The sequence below is a fragment of the Pseudorasbora parva genome, chromosome 19 (assembly GCF_024679245.1).
Source record: "Pseudorasbora parva isolate DD20220531a chromosome 19, ASM2467924v1, whole genome shotgun sequence".
Classification (NCBI taxonomy): Eukaryota; Metazoa; Chordata; class Actinopteri; order Cypriniformes; family Gobionidae; genus Pseudorasbora; species Pseudorasbora parva.
The window spans coordinates 5,959,600-5,978,413 of record NC_090190.1 but is presented as its reverse complement, the minus strand read 5'-3'; the positions used below and the strand labels follow the sequence as shown (position 1 = coordinate 5,978,413).

At 34.7% G+C, this 18,814-nt stretch overlaps 1 protein-coding gene across 9 annotated transcripts in view; it reads left to right on the top strand.

Moving 5' to 3' along the window:
• The window catches only part of ppp1r9a (protein phosphatase 1, regulatory subunit 9A), a 76,742-nt gene that overhangs the window by 49,609 nt on the left and 8,319 nt on the right, over positions 1-18,814 (top strand). For 5 of the 9 annotated variants that reach the window (XM_067425561.1, XM_067425563.1, XM_067425562.1 and 2 more), the window contains exons 7-17: positions 421-579; positions 2,503-2,556; positions 4,735-4,964; positions 7,957-8,053; positions 8,527-8,674; positions 13,278-13,330; positions 15,284-15,338; positions 15,550-15,601; positions 16,122-16,181; positions 16,963-17,011; positions 18,309-18,353. In XM_067425561.1, the coding sequence (XP_067281662.1) occupies positions 421-579; positions 2,503-2,556; positions 4,735-4,964; positions 7,957-8,053; positions 8,527-8,674; positions 13,278-13,330; positions 15,284-15,338; positions 15,550-15,601; positions 16,122-16,181; positions 16,963-17,011; positions 18,309-18,353 (1,002 nt within the window). The remainder of the gene's footprint in view (positions 1-420; positions 580-2,502; positions 2,557-4,734; positions 4,965-7,956; positions 8,054-8,526; positions 8,675-13,277; positions 13,331-15,283; positions 15,339-15,549; positions 15,602-16,121; positions 16,182-16,962; positions 17,012-18,308; positions 18,354-18,814) is intronic. The other 4 variants (XM_067425568.1, XM_067425567.1, XM_067425566.1 and 1 more) reach the window with 1 other exon arrangement.

The window sequence follows — 18,814 nt, the reverse complement described above, 5'->3', positions numbered from 1 at the left end:
GCAGGGACTGTGTTCTTCCACAACCAGGCACAGTTCAATATCTTGCTATCTTCGGCATGTTTATTGCTCTGTAGCGCGATCTGTTTATCTCCTCGAGTCGGTGGGCGGGGCTACAGAAGCAGACGTACATCATTTATCTGTTGAGGCGGCGTCAATAGTCTCAGACTTATTCTGAGATTGAGCGTTTTCTGGGCCTGGTGTCTATAAAAGCTTTTCTTTGACTAACAAGGACGTTTTCAGCTCTGAAACTTACAGGATATTCTTGTAGTACGATGAACTTTTATATATCAAAGGCTCAAGGGAAAGTTGATTTCTTAATTCATCGCCCCTTTAAAATCCCTGAATAAGATAGGAACCTTCCACAATTGATTGCTGTAGTAAATGCAGTGCGGATGTTTATTCCCATGTGCCTGTGTTCAGACAGGGGAGTACGCCACGGATGAGGAGGAGGAGGAGGAGGCGGGAGAGACGGGGAGGGACAGGGATGTGGCCATTGAGGTTTTCGATTTACCCGAAAATGAGGATATCATCTCACCATCAGAATTGGATGCCACCAAACTTTATCAAAAGTTTCGAGAGGTAAACCAAGAATGAAATGAAGAACTTGAAAACATCACAAGGTCAAACAAAAGTCAGCTGTTTTATTTATTTATTTGAGGTGTGCTATTTTGGAAAATACATATTAAAATAATACATTTTATGTTATAAATATATATACAGTACAAGCCAAAAGTTTGAAACATTACTATTTGTACTATTTACTATCATTACAATTTTAAATACTTGGTTTTCATTTATTGTACTTTAAATGATCATTTATTCCTGTGATCAAAGCTGAATTTTCAGGATCATCCCTCCAGTCTTCAGTGATCATGATCCTTCAGGAATCATTCTGATATGAGGATTCATTTTCAAAGTTGGAAACAGTTCTGCTGCTTAACATTTTTTCATAACCTGTGATAATTTTACTTTACAATACTTTGATGAATAAAAAGTAAAAAAAAAAAAAGAAGCAAATGTTTTAAAAATAGAAATCTTTTGTAACAACACTATACACTACTGGTCAGTAATTTGGGGTCAGTCTTTTTTTTTTCTTTTTTTTTGAAATAGATCAATAATTTTATTCAGCAAGGATTTGTGTTAAATAAAAAATTGATAGTAAAGGAGATTTATATTATTTGAAAATATGTTTTTATTTTGAATAAATGCAGTTCTTTTGAACCTTTTATTCATCAAATTTATTAGGCAGCAGAGCTGTTTCCAACACTCATAATAAATCTGAATATTAGGATGATTTCTGAAGGATCATGATCTCTGAAGACTGGAGGAATGATCCTGCAAATTCAGCTTTGCATCACAGAAATAAATGATCATTTAAGTATAATAAATTGAAAACCAAATATAATATTAAAAAAATCTTTATTTTTGATTAAATAAATGCAGGCTTGATGAGCAGAAGAAACTTCTTTTAAAAAACATTACAAATAGTAATGTATCCAAACTTTTGGCCCATACTGTGTGTGTGTATATATATATATATATATATATATATATATATATATATATATATATATATATATATATATATATATATATATATATATATATATATATATATATATATATATATATGAAATTAAAGAAATAGACATTTGATATGCAAATAGTTTTTCATATATGCAATACCGTTCAAAAGTTTGGACTCAGTAAATTAAAATAAATAATAATAATATTTTTATTAAGCAAGGATGCATTCAATTGATCAAAAGTGACAGTATAGACATTTATAATGTTACGAAATATTTACATTTCAAATAAATACTGTACTTTTGAACCTAGTTTATCAAAGAACCCTGAACAAATGATTTGCATCACAGGAATAAATTACAATTTACAATATATTACAAAAGAAAACAGTCATTTTAAATGATAATAATATGTCACAATGTAATAATAATAACTGACCCCAAACTTCTAAACTGTAGTGTACATATCCACTTTTTGTGAGAATTGAAAATTGTGCCATTAACCAATCAAATCATCTTGATTCGAGTCATTTCCAGGTCTGGTTCAGTATGGAAAAAAATAAACAGTATCTTGTACCTGCCTTGACATCTTAAATCAACCTGGAGAAAATAAATGTTCCATCGATCCTTTTCATTTTGTCGATACAACGCATACAAAACCACATGAGCCACAACCAGTGAACATAACGTTTATCTCAGAATCTATCTATTGTCTTCATAGCTTTTCTTTTAAATTGCTGATGATGAGAGACCATAATCTTTCTATATAAATATTTTATCCAGAGCTCACTCCTTCTTCCTCAGTTGTCGTTTTCCTGCTCCCTCTCTCCTGTTCTTTCTCTTGAGTCTCAGAGAGAGAGAGAGAGAGTTGTCACGCAGAAAGAGAGCATCTCTGGTCAGTTCCCTTCAGAGGGAGATTGTCCCTGATCATCCAGTCATCTTTCATCTACTCTCTCTCATCCCTTTGTGTCTACAGCTGCAGATTAAACACACTGTCACTGAAGCTGAGATCCAGAAACTCAAGAACAAGGTAAGAGGCTACTGTATCTGCTAATGTGTGTTTCCCCCCACAAATGGACTTAAGCTACAAATTGGATGATGTTGTTTTGTTATATAGATATAGAAGGAAAAGAACATCTGGTTTAATTGCACATTTCCTTAAAACTATATTTAAGACTTTTATTTGTTATTATTAATAAAGGAAGAGGAGAATGCATCCGCAGGGTTGTTTTGTTTCTATGCTCCCTAGTGAAAAATAACACTAAAATTGATTTGAAATATATTTATTTTATGCTATACTACAAATACATTTGCATATATATGTACCTAAATACCCTGCGATTGTACTTCTGGTATACTAAATTGGTATACTTAAAGTCTGCTAAATTGGAACAACTAATTTTGTACTTAATGAACTTCAGTTATCTGAAAATAGTGCTGAGGTCCATCTAAAGATATACAGAAGTATATTTTATGGTGCTAAAGTGGAACTATTGCAAAAATACTTTAGGTACACTTTAAATATCATACATTTAAAAACACATTTTAAGCTTAATATCAATAAATGTGTACTGTGCAATAAAGAAGTACTCCACATAAACTTTAATTATAATATTTATATCAGTATGTCTCAACCGACATATCAGTAAATATGCTAATGGATTAGTAGTATACTTATACATTTTGGTAGGTTTTTTTCCACTAGGGAATATTTTGATTATTACATTTTTATATTTAATTTAATTTCGTTTTAGTTAATAGTAACAACACTGGCAAAAATGTGGTTGTATCCAACTCAAATCTGTTTTGTTTTTTGTAATGCAAACCATGTAGGATTTTTTCTTTTTTGTCATTCAGAACATGGTGCATATGAAACATCATACAATTTTAGCAATGTCCAATCTTCAAATATGCTATTTTTTTTAATCACACTTTCCACATTGTAGTGAATGAGTGTGTGAGTCAGCGGTTTTGGACAGTTTATGCATGAATGCATGAAGCACCTTCTCTGAGTTCAGCGGTGAGATGTCATGATGGACATGAGCAGAATCAAGATGTCCAGCTTCCCAAACTAACAGCTACTCTCAGATGTTTTCTGAGAAAGTCTCTTGGCAAAGTGCCGAAGCTTACATCATTACTACTCACATTATTCTTAACTTAAATAGCTTACTTCTGTTTTGTGAAATAAAGTAGATAGACGAGCCAGATATAGATTACACCGCTCACCACCTGTAAAAAGACAGAGGGGACAGTCAGGGCTAATTCTGAACTTGTGTGCGGTCGGTGTGTGAACAAAGCTATTGATATTCCTCTGGCTGATATGATTCGACTTTTGTTTCCTGTGATAATTCCCTCTGTTCCCGTAATCGTGTAATACTTTTTTCTCATCTGTATTAAAGCAATTGTATATTTTGCAATGCGCTCCTTCAGGCCATGTATTTCTGATAGCATGTGCATATAAATTGGATATGCACAGCTTCTTATCTTTAACTGGGAGATTTAGCTGGATTTACAGTTGATTAATCTGTGCTTTTTTAAGTCCCCATAGTAATTTGCCCTGGTTGACAGACTCTGTGTGTACAGTAGGGGTAGCTGACGTGAAATACTTTTGGGAGGACGTGTGCTGCGGTGACATGCTATACATCTTTCGTATTTTGCTCAGCAAAAGAGTAAAGAGAAATTTAAACAAAAAAAAGGAACATTTGTAGACCACTTTTCTAAGATGTACACTATCTCTTCTATCATCTATCTATCTATCTATCTATCTATCGATCGATCGATCGATCGATCGATCGATCTATCTATCTATCTATCTATCTATCTATCTATCTATCTATCTATCTATCTATCTATCTATCTATCTATCTATCTATCTATCTATCTATCTATCTATCTATCTATCTATCTATCTATCTATCTGTCTGTCTGTCTGTCTGTCTGTCTGTCTGTCTGTCTGTCTGTCTGTCTGTCTGTCTGTCTGTCTGTCTGTCTGTCTGTCTGTCTGTCTGTCTGTCTGTCTGTCTGTCTGTCTGTCTGTCTGTCTGTCTGTCTGTCTGTCTGTCTGTCTGTCTGTCTGTCTGTGTCTTGATAATACCAGGATAATTTCTTAGTAAAGTAAATAGGATCTTTTTTTGTTTTTATTGTGTCTTTGTTTTTCACCATATGCTTTATTTCCTCTCTGTGTCTCCGTCCTGGTCTCTCCGTTTAGCTGGCCGCAGTGGAAAAAGAGAAGGCACGGTGGGAGAGAGAGAAGACTCAGCTCAAGCAAAGCATCGAGGATAACAAGGAGAGGATGCTAAAACTGGAGAGTTATTGGATCGAGGCTCAGACGCTGTGCCATACAGTCAACGAGCATCTGAAGGAGGCCCAGAGTCAGTATCAGACCTTGGAGAAGAAGTACAACAAGGCCAAGAAGCTCATTAAGGACTTCCAGCAGAGGTACATTTACCGAGATGATGGACGAGTACTTTAACTACGCCCACTAAACATAAGACAATTCCAAGAGAATACTAATTGCATTTCAGGTAATTATAATAGCAGCGCAGTGCTGAAGATAAGTATCTTAATTATATGGTTCCCATTCCATCACAAAAGAAACAAATGAGCTGATTAACATAAATGGTAGCAAAAGAGCTTCTGAGTTTTTAAATGAGTGGTGTAGCTAAACTCTTTTCCACCCTACTGTCTGCTGTCTGCACACATAGGAGCCTTCTTAGGCAGCATCCTTACCATTGTGGAGCTGCATAATCAACCCAAATTGGAAAAACTTAAAGGAATTCAAAAGTTTGGGGTTAGAAGTTTTTGAAAAAAGTTAGTTTTTTTACTTTAAAGGTCCCGTTTTTCGTGTGTTTACAGAGTTCATATTTCGCGTGTAAAAACACAGTATTTTTCACACAATTTACTTATCTGTACAGCGCTGTTTCCTCTGTCCTAAAAACGGCCTGATGATTTCCTTGTTCTATGAAGTCCCTCCTTCAGAAACACGAGTTCTGATTGGGCCAGTGCTTCCCGTTTTGTGATTAGACAGCAGCTTAGCGCGGAAAGGTCCCGCCTCTTACCATAACGGGGAGATGCAAGCGCTGAATGTGCGCTCTTCTCCACGTGGGAGAGCAACAAGACCATGCCCCCTATTTTGCGTGTTCTTGTGGGCGGAGGGTTAGTCAACAAACAGGTCTAGTGACGTCATTACAGCAGGAAGTGCAGCGGTGTAGTCCAAACCGGCCATTCGCTGTAGGCTTTGAAAGGGAACTTCTGTTAAATAAAATATCTCGCTTGGCATTGAACTTTGAGCTTTATAATTTTACAGGTATTATTTATGCTCTAAGTTTGAAAGATGGGATCGCGTAGAACAGGACCTTTAAATTTATTTATGTAATGCAAAGCTTCATTTTCAGCATCATTACTCCAGTATCGTAGACTGGATGCCAGCCGAACTCAGCCCCATTTCAACATTTGAGCTCGGGCAGTTCGGTCTGGACTTGATCCATAGAGGAGCAATTATGCGCGAACAGAAACTGTTTGGACCAATGAAATTGTCAGGGTGGGCTTTAGACGATGATAGACAGATGATAAACAGTAACGTAATCAAAGTATTTCTCTCAGAAATGATGATCATGTTAGTAAGTACGTGGTGTATCCTTAAATAAAAAAATGTACAACACCGGCAAAGATTGTTTATTCCAGCATGTGTGCAGACTGGGTTGCCAGGTTTTTACAACAAAACCTGCCAACCACTAGCCCAAAACAAGCCCAATGGCTTCTCGGGGGAGTTCTCTGGAAAAAAAATAGTGTTTGGTGGGTAAAAATGGTTATTTTGGCAAGGTTGCCTGCTAAAATTCGCACTCATGGGTCTATATATCACATAATTGAGGTCGCTTCAACCCGCGGACATGGAAAACAACCCTCGGGAAACAGCGGACTTAGCAACACAGTGCAGTTGAGTTCTGTTGACATTTGACAATGCGTCGCTCCATTGCTCTGATTGGTTGTAGGTCTATCCAATTGATGTCTTTCCTGGTTCGGTTGAAACACGGCTCATAATCACAGCGGAGCAGTTTCAGACTCATATTCTGACTAGAATTGGGTATGACCACTTCAGGCTACCGCCCGGTATCGCATGATCCTTCAGAAATCATTCTGATATTTTTGCTGCTCAAGAAACATTTTTAATTATTATCACTGTGAAAACTGTGTTTATATCAATGTGATAACAGTTGTGCTGCTTAATATTTTTGTGGAAACCACGATGCATTTTACTTTTTTAGGATTCTTTGAAAAATAGAAAGTTCACAAGAACAGAATTCTTTTTTTGTAACATTATAAATATCTTTACTGTCAGTTTTGATTACTTTAATGCATCCTTACTGAGTAAAAGTATTAATTATTCTATTTTTTTAAAGACACTGCTCACTGGTGATTTCAGTAGAGCTTGACATTAGCATGTTGCTAAGCTAACAGCTCTATACATTGTTTAAAAATATAAACAGCACACACAAATATCGGTAGAATGGTACATTTTTAATTAGATTGAAGTGCTCTTTCTTAACAATTTTGGTATTGAAATAATTGTATTTATAATTAATATTATCTCACTTTGTCTATTATTTTGGGTGGATTCAGAGCTGTTTGCGGGGCATTATGGGATTGGCTTCTCCACAGATCACATGCAGTGTTGCCTGTAGGATTTAAACAAAAAAGAAGTCAGCATAATTATACAGCCTTTGTGGACTTAGGAGTGTGTTTGTTCTGATGTACATAGGCAGCTCACTATGTTTGGAACAGAGCCCTGGTGACAAGAAATGGCTTGTAGCCATTTTTATGCAAAGTCTGTCTTACTGTAAATACAATTGTCAAGCTGGGCAAGGTTTATGCCGATGTAGCTGGTGAAGATTAGCATGGTCTTTCTGGCACAATTGGAAGCTAGAAGCTTGAACATCATCCAAATCATCCTAGTCTTTTTCAACAGGGCAGATTGTGTGCTTAAATGCAGCTTAGGTATAAATTAAAAGATGCTGCAATTGTGCGCGGTGAGTTAATAATGTCTCACAGACAGTTTCATAATTTTAGTGCGTATTTCTCAAACCCAACTAATGGAAAGTGTGAGCTGATCTCTATGGTCATTTCTATCACTACTCCTCTCCTCTGGAGCCCGACTGCCTTTAATTGTGATTTCCCTTCAGGCATTATCACCATAGTTAACCGCAGAGGCGCTGTCTGTCCATGATGACAAGCCTGAGTAAGCAGTCATGGGACGGCACTGAATGAGAAGTCTTCCAGTTGACAGTAGTTTGATGGATTAGTTTTTTTTGTCATTTACTTGATAATGAGGCTCTGTGCTCTCAAAACCCTTCAAAATAGACTAATAGGTCCACAAAATCCCCCATCTCAGCCCATATGAGCACAAACAGGATCTCTCTTTGGTTGCTTTCAGAGAGATGGAGTTTGCACAGAGGGAGGATGCAGAGAAGAAGAGGCTGGAAGAGGCGGAAAAGGCTCATTTGGCCGAAATCCAGAGTCTTCAAGTGAGGGTAATTATCTGCACACACACACACACACACGCGCGCGTGCACATGTCAGTGCACTTCACTGCATTTCATGGCAACTGTCTCAGACTGTGAAATCATCCAAAGTCCCTTTTATTTAGTCAGTTTGTGAACCCATACGGAAAAAGATATATTGTAGTATATATTGTACTTCAGAAACAATATGAAAACATTACAAACCTTGTCAGTTTTCCCTATGAATATTCATTATTTGGTGTACCGCCCGGTAGTCCTAAGTGATCTGTGATATAAAATGATTTATATCATATTTTGTCATAGTTAGATATGATTCATGCGTAGAAAATCCATCTTTAAAAATAGTTTTTTTCATATGAGGCTATTATACTGTACTGTCTTTACTTTATTGTCATCAAATTAATGCAGCATTAGTGAGCATAACAGTCGAATATCCCATATCTTTTGTTTGTAAAAACTTTTGCATGTGTGCTTTTGTACAGATTGTTACACTGGAGTCGGAGCTGATGACACTGATGAAGCAAAATGGCATCCAGGTAAACAATAACAACAACAGTGCTGAGAGCCGAGCACAGCTGACTGAGAGACTGACGGCCTTACAGTGTCCAAGGACAAGTGTCACCGGTACGGGTGAGTCTCTCTCTCACACACACACACACACACACACACACACACACACACACACACACACACACACACACACACACACACACACACACATACACACACACACTAATCCGCAAAATGATCATCAGTCTTCTTTTTTACAAGTGTCCTCAAACCAGACCTCATTTAAACACACTTACATAGCAGGACACACATTATCAAATACAGCGGGTCATTTATCTGCAACCATTAATAGCCTATATAGTGTAGGTCAAGCACCATACAGGTAACAGATGGGCCTCATCATAATCTGAGAGGAAACAATGAATACACAGGACAGATTTCCTTATCAGTCTCTGTTAAAGACTGGAGGAAATGAGAAGGGTTTCAGCTGCTACAGAGGGAAATATGTCGATGTATGAAACTTTTAGTTATGATATGATACAGTAAATCTTGCTTTGATCCTATTTTCACTCAAATAAACCGAACAGCCTGTTAACAAAAGAAAACAAAAATAGGAATATTTAACATGAAATAAATATTTTTATATAACATATATAACATATAAATATTTTTGGGAAGTTGACATGTCCGGTGTTTTAACATAAACTCCATCTAAAATTATTTTAAACATTGTGCTAGTACTTAATAATTATTTTTAGCAATATTTTTCCATTTATATTTATTTTTTTCATTCAGATATTTACCATTATGCATGATAATGATGTGATATAATAATGTTATGTATAAGATGTATAATAATAATGTTTATTACTTTATAATTTTTAAATAACATTTTTTAGTTATTATTTAAACATTATTGTACACTCCTAAAAAAGGTTTTCAAAGTTATGTCATAGAAAAAAATATTTTTGTTTCCCAAAAGAAACTATTAGGGAACAGTTCTTAAAAGACCCGCCTGTAGTCAGTAATTGTATCCCTTAAAACTCACCAAAATGACATTTAAAAAAAAAAATCCTTGAAAAAAAATTTCTCATGCCTTAAAATAGCTTGAATGTAACTCTACACTCTTGCCTTATTTAGTATACGCAGATCTATGAATATTCAAATTAGCTCCACCTTTACTCACTCAAACCAGCTCAGAGATCCACTCGTTGATGATCACACATTTACGTGATTGGTTGAAAAGGTAGTTTGTGACATCAGAATTGCCATCGATTTCAAACCGCGTTTTTGGTTCACTGCCATTTTGAATATGAATTTGCACTTGGTTTAGCTATTATTATCTAGTATTAAAAACACCACATAGACATATAAACAACATTAAAAACTTGATTTTCACCACAGGGAGTCTTTAAAAGAAAAACTTTTCTTTTCCTACCAGATTATAGGCAATATCTAATTAATTTACCTTACAATGGAATGCTTTCCTCGAATTCTCACAATTTCAGGTTACGTGAGTTCCCGAACATAATGCATGATGGGATATGTTTAGCCTAGTGTGGGTTTAGTGTGCATTAAGGGCACTGCAGCATTTTTAAGACATGGCACAGTCTTGCGCACGTACCAAGTGGCCAAGGCGGCAAGTGTGGGTATTTGGACAGGGCAGAACAAGGCAGCAACAGAAACATAAGGACACTTCAAACTAAGAGTCCTTTAAACTCAAGACAGGATTCATAACGTCATGGAACCATCGATTCCAATAAAGAACCTTTATTTTAAAATGTATTAAGCATGACAGTATTAATAATAATCATTGTATTAATAAATTGAATAATAATAATAAAAAAAATGGGTTTATACTGTAATTTTTCAATAAAATGTAGCTGGATGAAGAGTATTCAGGGACACACCTCATAGTCTCATGTGTCAAATTAAACACCACTTTCTGCCTGTATCTCATTTTCCTCTGTGGCCCCTTGTGGTCTCTCTCTCTCTCTCTCTCTCTCTCTCTCTCTCTCTCTCTCTCTCTCTCTCTCTCTCTCTCTCTCTCTCTCTCTCTCTCACTCTGACCTTGCATCTGCACACAACTGAGATTTGTTAATGAAATTAAAGCAGCACTGCTCATCTCAGGCGCTTGATGCTTCACAGCTCACACACTCAATTGTAATGGCCTGTTCTTCAAATCTGCCCGTTCCGAATCCGCTACGATCACTGAGATAAGAGCAGACAGTGCTGGAAAGCTGATTGGATGCATTGTGACTGAATGAGGCAGATTATGAAGAAGTGCGGCCACAGGGACGCTTCAGTCTACTACAAGACTCTTCTGCAGGAAACCTCTAAGCCCTGTTTCCAGCAAGAGCACATTTCATTTCAAATATCCATAAACAGCATATGGCAATACAGATACAGGACAATCTAAAATATAAACAAACTTGCCAGTCTATTGAAGGATTACGTGTTCTCATCAGCCAAAGTACCTGACATTTGATTGTGGCGTCCAGATTTGTCCTTTTTTGCTTAATGCAATTTTTTCCATGTTAAAATACTAGAATAACTACAATTGTAGGAAAAAGTAAATAAAATAAAAAGAAATTAAACGAAAAAAAAGATTGAAAATCCATCATAAAATTTAATTAGATTTTCAACTAAATCAGAATACACAAACACAGTGTGCTTTGAACACATAATGATATGATTTCATGTACACTCTCGTTCAAAATGTTGGGGTCAATGAGATTTATTTATTTTTTGAAAGAAGGATCTTCATTTAAGCCTTTATGTATAATGTATTATAAATGTATTCATAATGTATGCTATAATGCATTGCATCTTTTCATAAGTAATAACCAAAGTTAAAATGCATTATAAAATTCACAGATTCCTTGTTACATCTGAAATTGGTTATTTGTTGTGTTTTAGTGCATCATACTTTCTAAAATTGTATTATAATGTATTATAACTGTGGTAACAAATATTAATGAGACCATGCAATGCTTTATTATAAGACAACTTTTATGATGCATTATATATAGTAACACTTTAAGTAAAGTGTTATCGTAGCCTTTTATGCTCACTGCAATTATTTTATTAAATCAAATTTTTTCAGCATCATTACTTCAGTCTTCAGTGTCACATGATCCTTCAGGAAATAATTTTAATATGCTGATTTGCTGCTTAAGAAATATTTCTTATTATTATTATGGTATTTTCAATGTTGAAAACAGCTGCGCTGCTTAATATTTTTGAGGAAATCGTGATACTTTTTTTGTCTTTGAATAGCATTTTTTTGAAATAGAAATCATTTGTAATATTATACACATCTGTATTGTCACTTTTAATCAATTTAATGCTTCCTTGCTAAATAAAGGTATTAATTTCTTTAAAAAAAAAAAAAAAAAAATCTTACTGACCCCAAACATTTGAACAGTGATGTGTGTATTAAACACACTGTGTAAAATAAATCTTCAGTACAGGGTGGAAAAGTATGTTGAAAAAAAGTACTGGCTGTCCCGCCTTTGGTAGCACTAAACATCTACCAGATGTTTCCCATAATTGCAGATCAGACCAGAACTGTGGTCAGAAGGATTTTACACAATTCCTCTTTCATTTTAGCTACAGTTCTTGGGAAGCCTGGTGTGCAGCGCTCTCTTGGGGTCGTGCCAAAGCATCTCAGTCGGGCTGAGGCCAGTCAAGATGACGTATTTTCTTGTTTTGAAGTGTGTCCCATTTTTTGGGCTTCGATTTAGTTTTTAGAAATATACTATGAGCTGGGAGTCACAAACTTTTTTTCACACTGCACTGTGAATGTTTACATGGTGTGTTCAGTAAAGAACATGTCATTGTTTGTGTGTTACAGACTGTGTGTTTATCCATTGCTATTGGTCACTTACACTATCGTTTATAAGTTTGGAGTCAGTAAGATTTTTTTAATGCTTATGCTAATAAAGGCTGCATGTATTTGATAAATACCGAAAAAATGTAATTTTATAAAATATAATTACAATTTAAAATAAATATATTTTACTATAATTTAAAAATGTAATTTTTTTTCTGTGATCAAAACGCCAGTCTTCAGTGTCACATGATCCTTCAGAAAACATTATAATGTGATGATTTGCAAGAAATATTTATTATTATTATCAATGTTGAAAGCAGTTGTGCTGTTTAAAAGTTTTGCAGAAACAGTAATATATTTTTAGTAGATAATTAAACAGCATCAATTAAATGCATCATTGATAAATAAAGGTTATTAATTGCTGATTATATATATATATATATATATATATATATATATATATATATATATATATATATATATATATATATATATTAAGCAATTAATACCTTTATTTATCAATTAAATGCATCATTGATAAATAAAGGTATTAATTGCTTTATATATATATTATTGACCCCAAACCTTTAAACGGTAGTGTACTTTTTTCCCTTCTGACCAACTCATCCAGAAATGGTAAATCCAAGTGTTCACATACTTTTTCCAGTAACAATACAGCAAGGCTATTATTTCCATAAATGTTCTGTTTTGCTATTTTGTTGCTGTTCTGTGTATTATATTATATTATATTATATTATATTATATTATATTATATTATATTATATTATATTATATTATATTATATTATATTATATTATATTATATTATATTATATTATATTATATTATATTATATTATATTATATTATGAATCTGTTTTGTGTGGTAGAATTGGACGAGCTGAAGGGAGCCAGTGGAACTCACACTGAGAGAGACGAGAGGGTGAGACTCACTTTCACACACACACCGAACACCTCTCATTCAGGCATTTAAGCCAAAGAGTGGAAGTCAATTCTAATCTAATATTCAATAATTAATGAGAATGTGTTCAATTTAAACAATTCTTGATTATTTTTAGAATACGTCAGGTTTATGGTTACAGAATACTCTAGATCAGTGGTTCTCAGACCTGTCCTGGGGTCCCCTCACCACTTCACATTTTGTATGTCTCCCTCATTAGACACGCCTAATTCAAGTCTTGCAGTCTCTACTAATGAGCTAATAAGTTGAATCAGGTGTGTTAGATGAGGGAGCCATGCAAAACGTGCACTGTTGGGGGGTCCCCAGGATTGGTCTGGGAGTCACTTCTCTAAAGCTAAAAGATTGTGGCCAAAACTGGTACTGCAGGTGTACCCCCTCTCCCCCTCCCCCTGACTCGATATTGCAGATAAGCTGCAGAGTCCAGCGGGAACGTTTAGCTGCAGCTGTGGTAACTAGAGCAGATCTGGCAACCCGGATGCCGAAACACTACTGACTTTGTGGAGGGCGGAGCTTCAGGGCAAAACACAACATGTCAACATCAACTTCAGTTGAGGGCTGCAACAACAACTTTTAAATGACAATATCCTGGCCGGACTACTGCTGTCAGTGATATAAGTATTTGAAATTAACATGATTTCTTTATGTCTAGTAGTGACATATCAGGGCCATATACAGTTCCTTTAAGCTTTTTTTGTGTGTGATGTTGCTGTTTAAACATGAAAAAGGTCTGCAATATTACAAAGCACAAAGTCCCTCCAGCAGGATTTATTCTCTGTAACAGTGTCACTGTTTCTGAACTCCCTATAACGCCTCCATTAGTCTTGAGTTTTAAAAGATCTGATTGAGTTATGGTAAGGGCATGACATTTATGACATATGTTCCTTGCCACTGTCGCCTTTGGCTTGGCTTGGTCAGCTGGGGACACTAAAATTTTGATCTGAGGTAATTCAACTAAATATCCAAATAAAATGTATCTATTAGTTCTTAATTAATTGCATAAACTATAATACTGATCTGCCAACATTGTCGCTCTGATACATTAAAATAAGCTGATAACATCACCGTTTTCTCCAGAACGACTGTACAGCCGAATAAAATTTTGTTGGATTTTTGTCCTGTTTAACACTGTGAAGCTGCTTTGATACAATCATTGTTATTTTGTATCGTCATTGTAAAAGTGCTATATAAATAAAGTTGACTTGACTTGACATTTCCCAAACATGCTTGAAGCGGTTGGCCAATCACAACACACAAAACCTTTTCCGACCAATCAGAGCACATTGTGCTTTTCAGAAGGAGGGGCTTCATAGAAACAGGAACTAAACCAAACGTTACGGACAGACTGGGAAGAGAGGAGCTGCAACAATGTCAAATATGTAAAAAATAAGGTGTTTTTTGATCATTCAAGCATGAAAACCTATTCCTAGACTCTAGAAACAAAGTCAATACTTTGTAAATGGGCATAATAGGTCCTCTTTAACAATAAATGCATTTCTATTGTGTGGTAGGCCACAGTTGTAGCTATTTTCAGTAGTTCTTGGGTGAGATAGGATCACAAAATGGGGGAAAGCTAGACCAACATGTTATTGTACACATTGTCATTCTTGTATGGGATTTGAAGTTACAAATTATTGTTACAGAAGAGTCTATTTCTACCTATTTATTATGTTTTTTTAGGTTACCTGAGAAAAAAGGTATTCAAAAACAAAAAGTTCCACTGTGTTTAGCTATTTTAGGTGTCTATAAAAGAAACAGACTGCAGTGAATGAGAACGGAGTACAACAGACAGGAAACAGGTTAATGTTGCTTTCTTGGATGTTAACCTCTCTCTCTCTCTCTCTCTCTCTCTCTCTCTCTCTCTCTCTCTCTCTCTCTCTCTCTCTCTCTCTCTCGCTCTCTCGTTTGTGTCTGTAGGGCTCTGGGTCTCAATCCTCTAGAGCGTCTGGTGCCACAGAGGCTGATAATGAGGGTAAACGCACCAAAACATTAATACCTGATTAGGGCTCCATTACAGGCCTAATGAATTATGCGTAAGGCCTGAGAGACACAATAAAGAAAGAAGTCCCAAAAGAAAAGATAACAGCAGGAACAGCTGAAGTAATGAATGTTGTCTTTGTACAGTAAATGTTGTGTCTTGTTAAATGCTGATTGTCTCATAATGCCTGTTTTTTTTCTTACAGGCTCCTCAGCAAGTCGAGATGACAAACCTGACAAGAAAATACTAGACTTGGGGTACGTTTATGCTAATTGTTCATTTGTAAATTTAAAGAAAAACCCAGTGTAGTGTAATGTAATTGGCAGAATGAATGCAAGTGCTGTCAAAACAATTAATCGTGATGAATCACATCCAAAATAAAAGTTTTTTTTTAAATAAAAGATTTAATAATGTGTGTACTGTGTATAATTATGTATATATAAATACACAAAGATGTATATATTTAAGAAAAGAAAATATGTTTTTATATCAAATATTTATATTATTTATATACAATATAAATGATAGAAATATATGCACAGTATATACATGCAAATATTTCTTAAATATATACATGTGTGTGTATTCAAAGTATATATATTCAATATATATAATCAATAATATATATATATATATATATATATATATATATATATATATATATATATATATATATTAAAATGGTAGTGTAGATTATAAAATGACCTGTATACATATTACTGATGGACATTTTGTCGGTTGTTTGGAAATGTAACAAGCTTCTGGTAATATTTTCAGATCTTCTCTGAGGAAAAGCAATGGGAAAGAGCAGAATCCAACAGGATCTCCTGGTAAAAGGTAAATAGAGCCCTACATACCTAATATAAGTGCCAACATGCAGCCTGTCTACTTATGAATAGCAGGTTTTCAGATATATTTTTTTGATAGCTGTATTAGAATAAATGCTTTGTGGCTAAACTGCTCTCATGAATGCCCAGGTGTGTCTTAAAATTTCTGGACTGCCAGATGAAAAAGAGCTTCCACACTTAATTAAAGAGGTCAAAGTGTGCCCATGTGTCCTTGGAGACTGATGAAAAAGGAACTGAAAACTTTTCTTCTCTCTTCCACTGAGCACTTTTTATGCACCTTTTGGTTTTTTAGCTTGGATTTAATGTGCAAGCAATTTCTTTCTCCTTATTTGATTATTCCTGAGCATACACATGTAATTCATATAGACTGGGTTGGATGTCTCAGCTGTGCCAAACTGCAGGATGTACACACACATTTTGCATTTGAATGAATCTTCACTGATTCAAAGAATTGCTTAATCAATGATTAAGATTGCTCAGCAGAAGCACGGCTAAATTAAGGTTTTTATTTCCTCTGAGAATTTATGCAGAAATGGTCGTATCCCAGTGTTACAATCCCTGGATTCCAACTGTGATTTACAATTGACTTTTTAATAATGTAAGTAAAAAATAAATTAAAAAACTAAATTAAATTAAGACCAAAGTTTTTTTCAGTGTTATAAATGCATCTTTGGCCTGTGAGTATGATCCGTCTCCGCTCTTGCCTGCGTCTGTGCCGTGTTCCAGTGTGTTCAATGTCAATGCTTCAATAACCAGTCATTTATCTTTAGCTCCACAGGGCCTTCAGCAGAGAACAGCCCTGAAAGATGCACGAGCAAGGTGAGAGAAAAGTCACACAGACACTCACACACACATAAACTGTGTGTATATATATATATGTATAATTTAATGTGCATGTGTTTAAAAGTTAGGGGTCATTAAATACGTATAAAATTCTTCAGTGATATATATATGATCTATTATATAAAAAAATATTTCTATTTCAAATAAATGCTGTTCTTTTGAGCTTTTTAGTCATCAAAGAGTCCCAAAGACACTGTAGACTTGAGAAATGATGCTGACAATTCAGCTTTGCATCACATGAATAAATTACATTTTAAAATATATTAAAACAGAAAACTGTTATATTGGCAGTAATAATGTTTATTAAAACATTACTTCTTTCAAAAACATTAACAAATCTTATCAACCCCAAGCTTTTGAGTGGTAGTGTGTGCACATATATGACAATCATAATATATATATATATATATATATATATATATATATATATATATATATATATATATATATATATATATATATATATATATATATATATATATATATATATATGTATATGTCGTGTATGTTTTTATTAAAGGCACAATATGTACGATCTTTAGATTAAAATATCCAAAAAACACTAGAACAATGTCATATATTTAGTTGACTTGTATACTTAAATGATCCCAAATTTACATTATTGTATACTCACATTTTCCAAGAATGTTTAAATCCAGAGAAATAAGCAATATTAACCAGGATACGGACCGTGTCTGTGCGTCGCCTATCAATTACATCATTCCCTTGTTACCTCAATATTATTATTATTTTTATTTTATTTTTTGTAGAAACGCTTTATATATGATGTGTTTTATTAGACAGTTGAGCAACTTTTTGGATACATTAATCGGCGGAAAATTAATCCATTTTATACAGATCAACAGTCTTTTTTTTGATTGACCACATGTACCTTGTTTTACCATGGCTAATATCAATCTAGCTTAATGCAGTGTGAACAAGTGTTTTATAGTATTTTACACACAGAGTAGCATTATAACATAACTTTCAACACACTCAAATGTGTGTAATATGATAAAACAGTGCTGCGTTACCACACGCATTAGCGGGAGAAGTGGAAGCGCTCGTCTGCGGCAGAATAAAAACTCCGTAAAATCAAGGCGTCATTAAACTTCTGCTTTGAATAAGCAACCTCTAGCGGTGAAAAATTACATATTGTGGCTTTAATAGCTGGTTTAAAGAAACTATAATCAGTTGTATCAAATGTAATGAATGCCTACTGTTTGTTTAGTGACATAATCTCCCTTTGGTTTGTTGCCTTTCCATTGAACAGAAATCTCTTTCCTGGCCACACTTCTTCTCCTATGCATATTACGTGGTACTGTATCACGTCTTGTTTGTTCAGATCCAAGGCTAATCGGATAAAAAAAACATTTTTTGCTTTTAACTGTAGACATTACTGTTTTATTTGCGTAATTATTACAGAGATTCACACATTTAATCAGACTGTTTTGGACCTGAAATTGGAGGATTTAATTCAGCATGTTTTTTTTCATTTATTTTCCTCTTCTACATGAACAAAAAGTGACCTTGCTCAAGCTGTGCTCTTGGGATCAATAAAATATGGCATTAATGCTTTGTGCAAATGTCTGAAGGACAGAAGAAACTATGGCTAGATACCCATGCTAGGCTTTAAATAAGCTTTGAAAAAATTCCTTCTGTGCCAACGAAGTGTCCAAAATATTCAGGATATTTTAACAATCAGGTCAGAATCTCCCTCACAGGCTTTGAGATTGTAGAGACTAGCAGGCTGATAAACATGTCCATCTCATCTGTCTG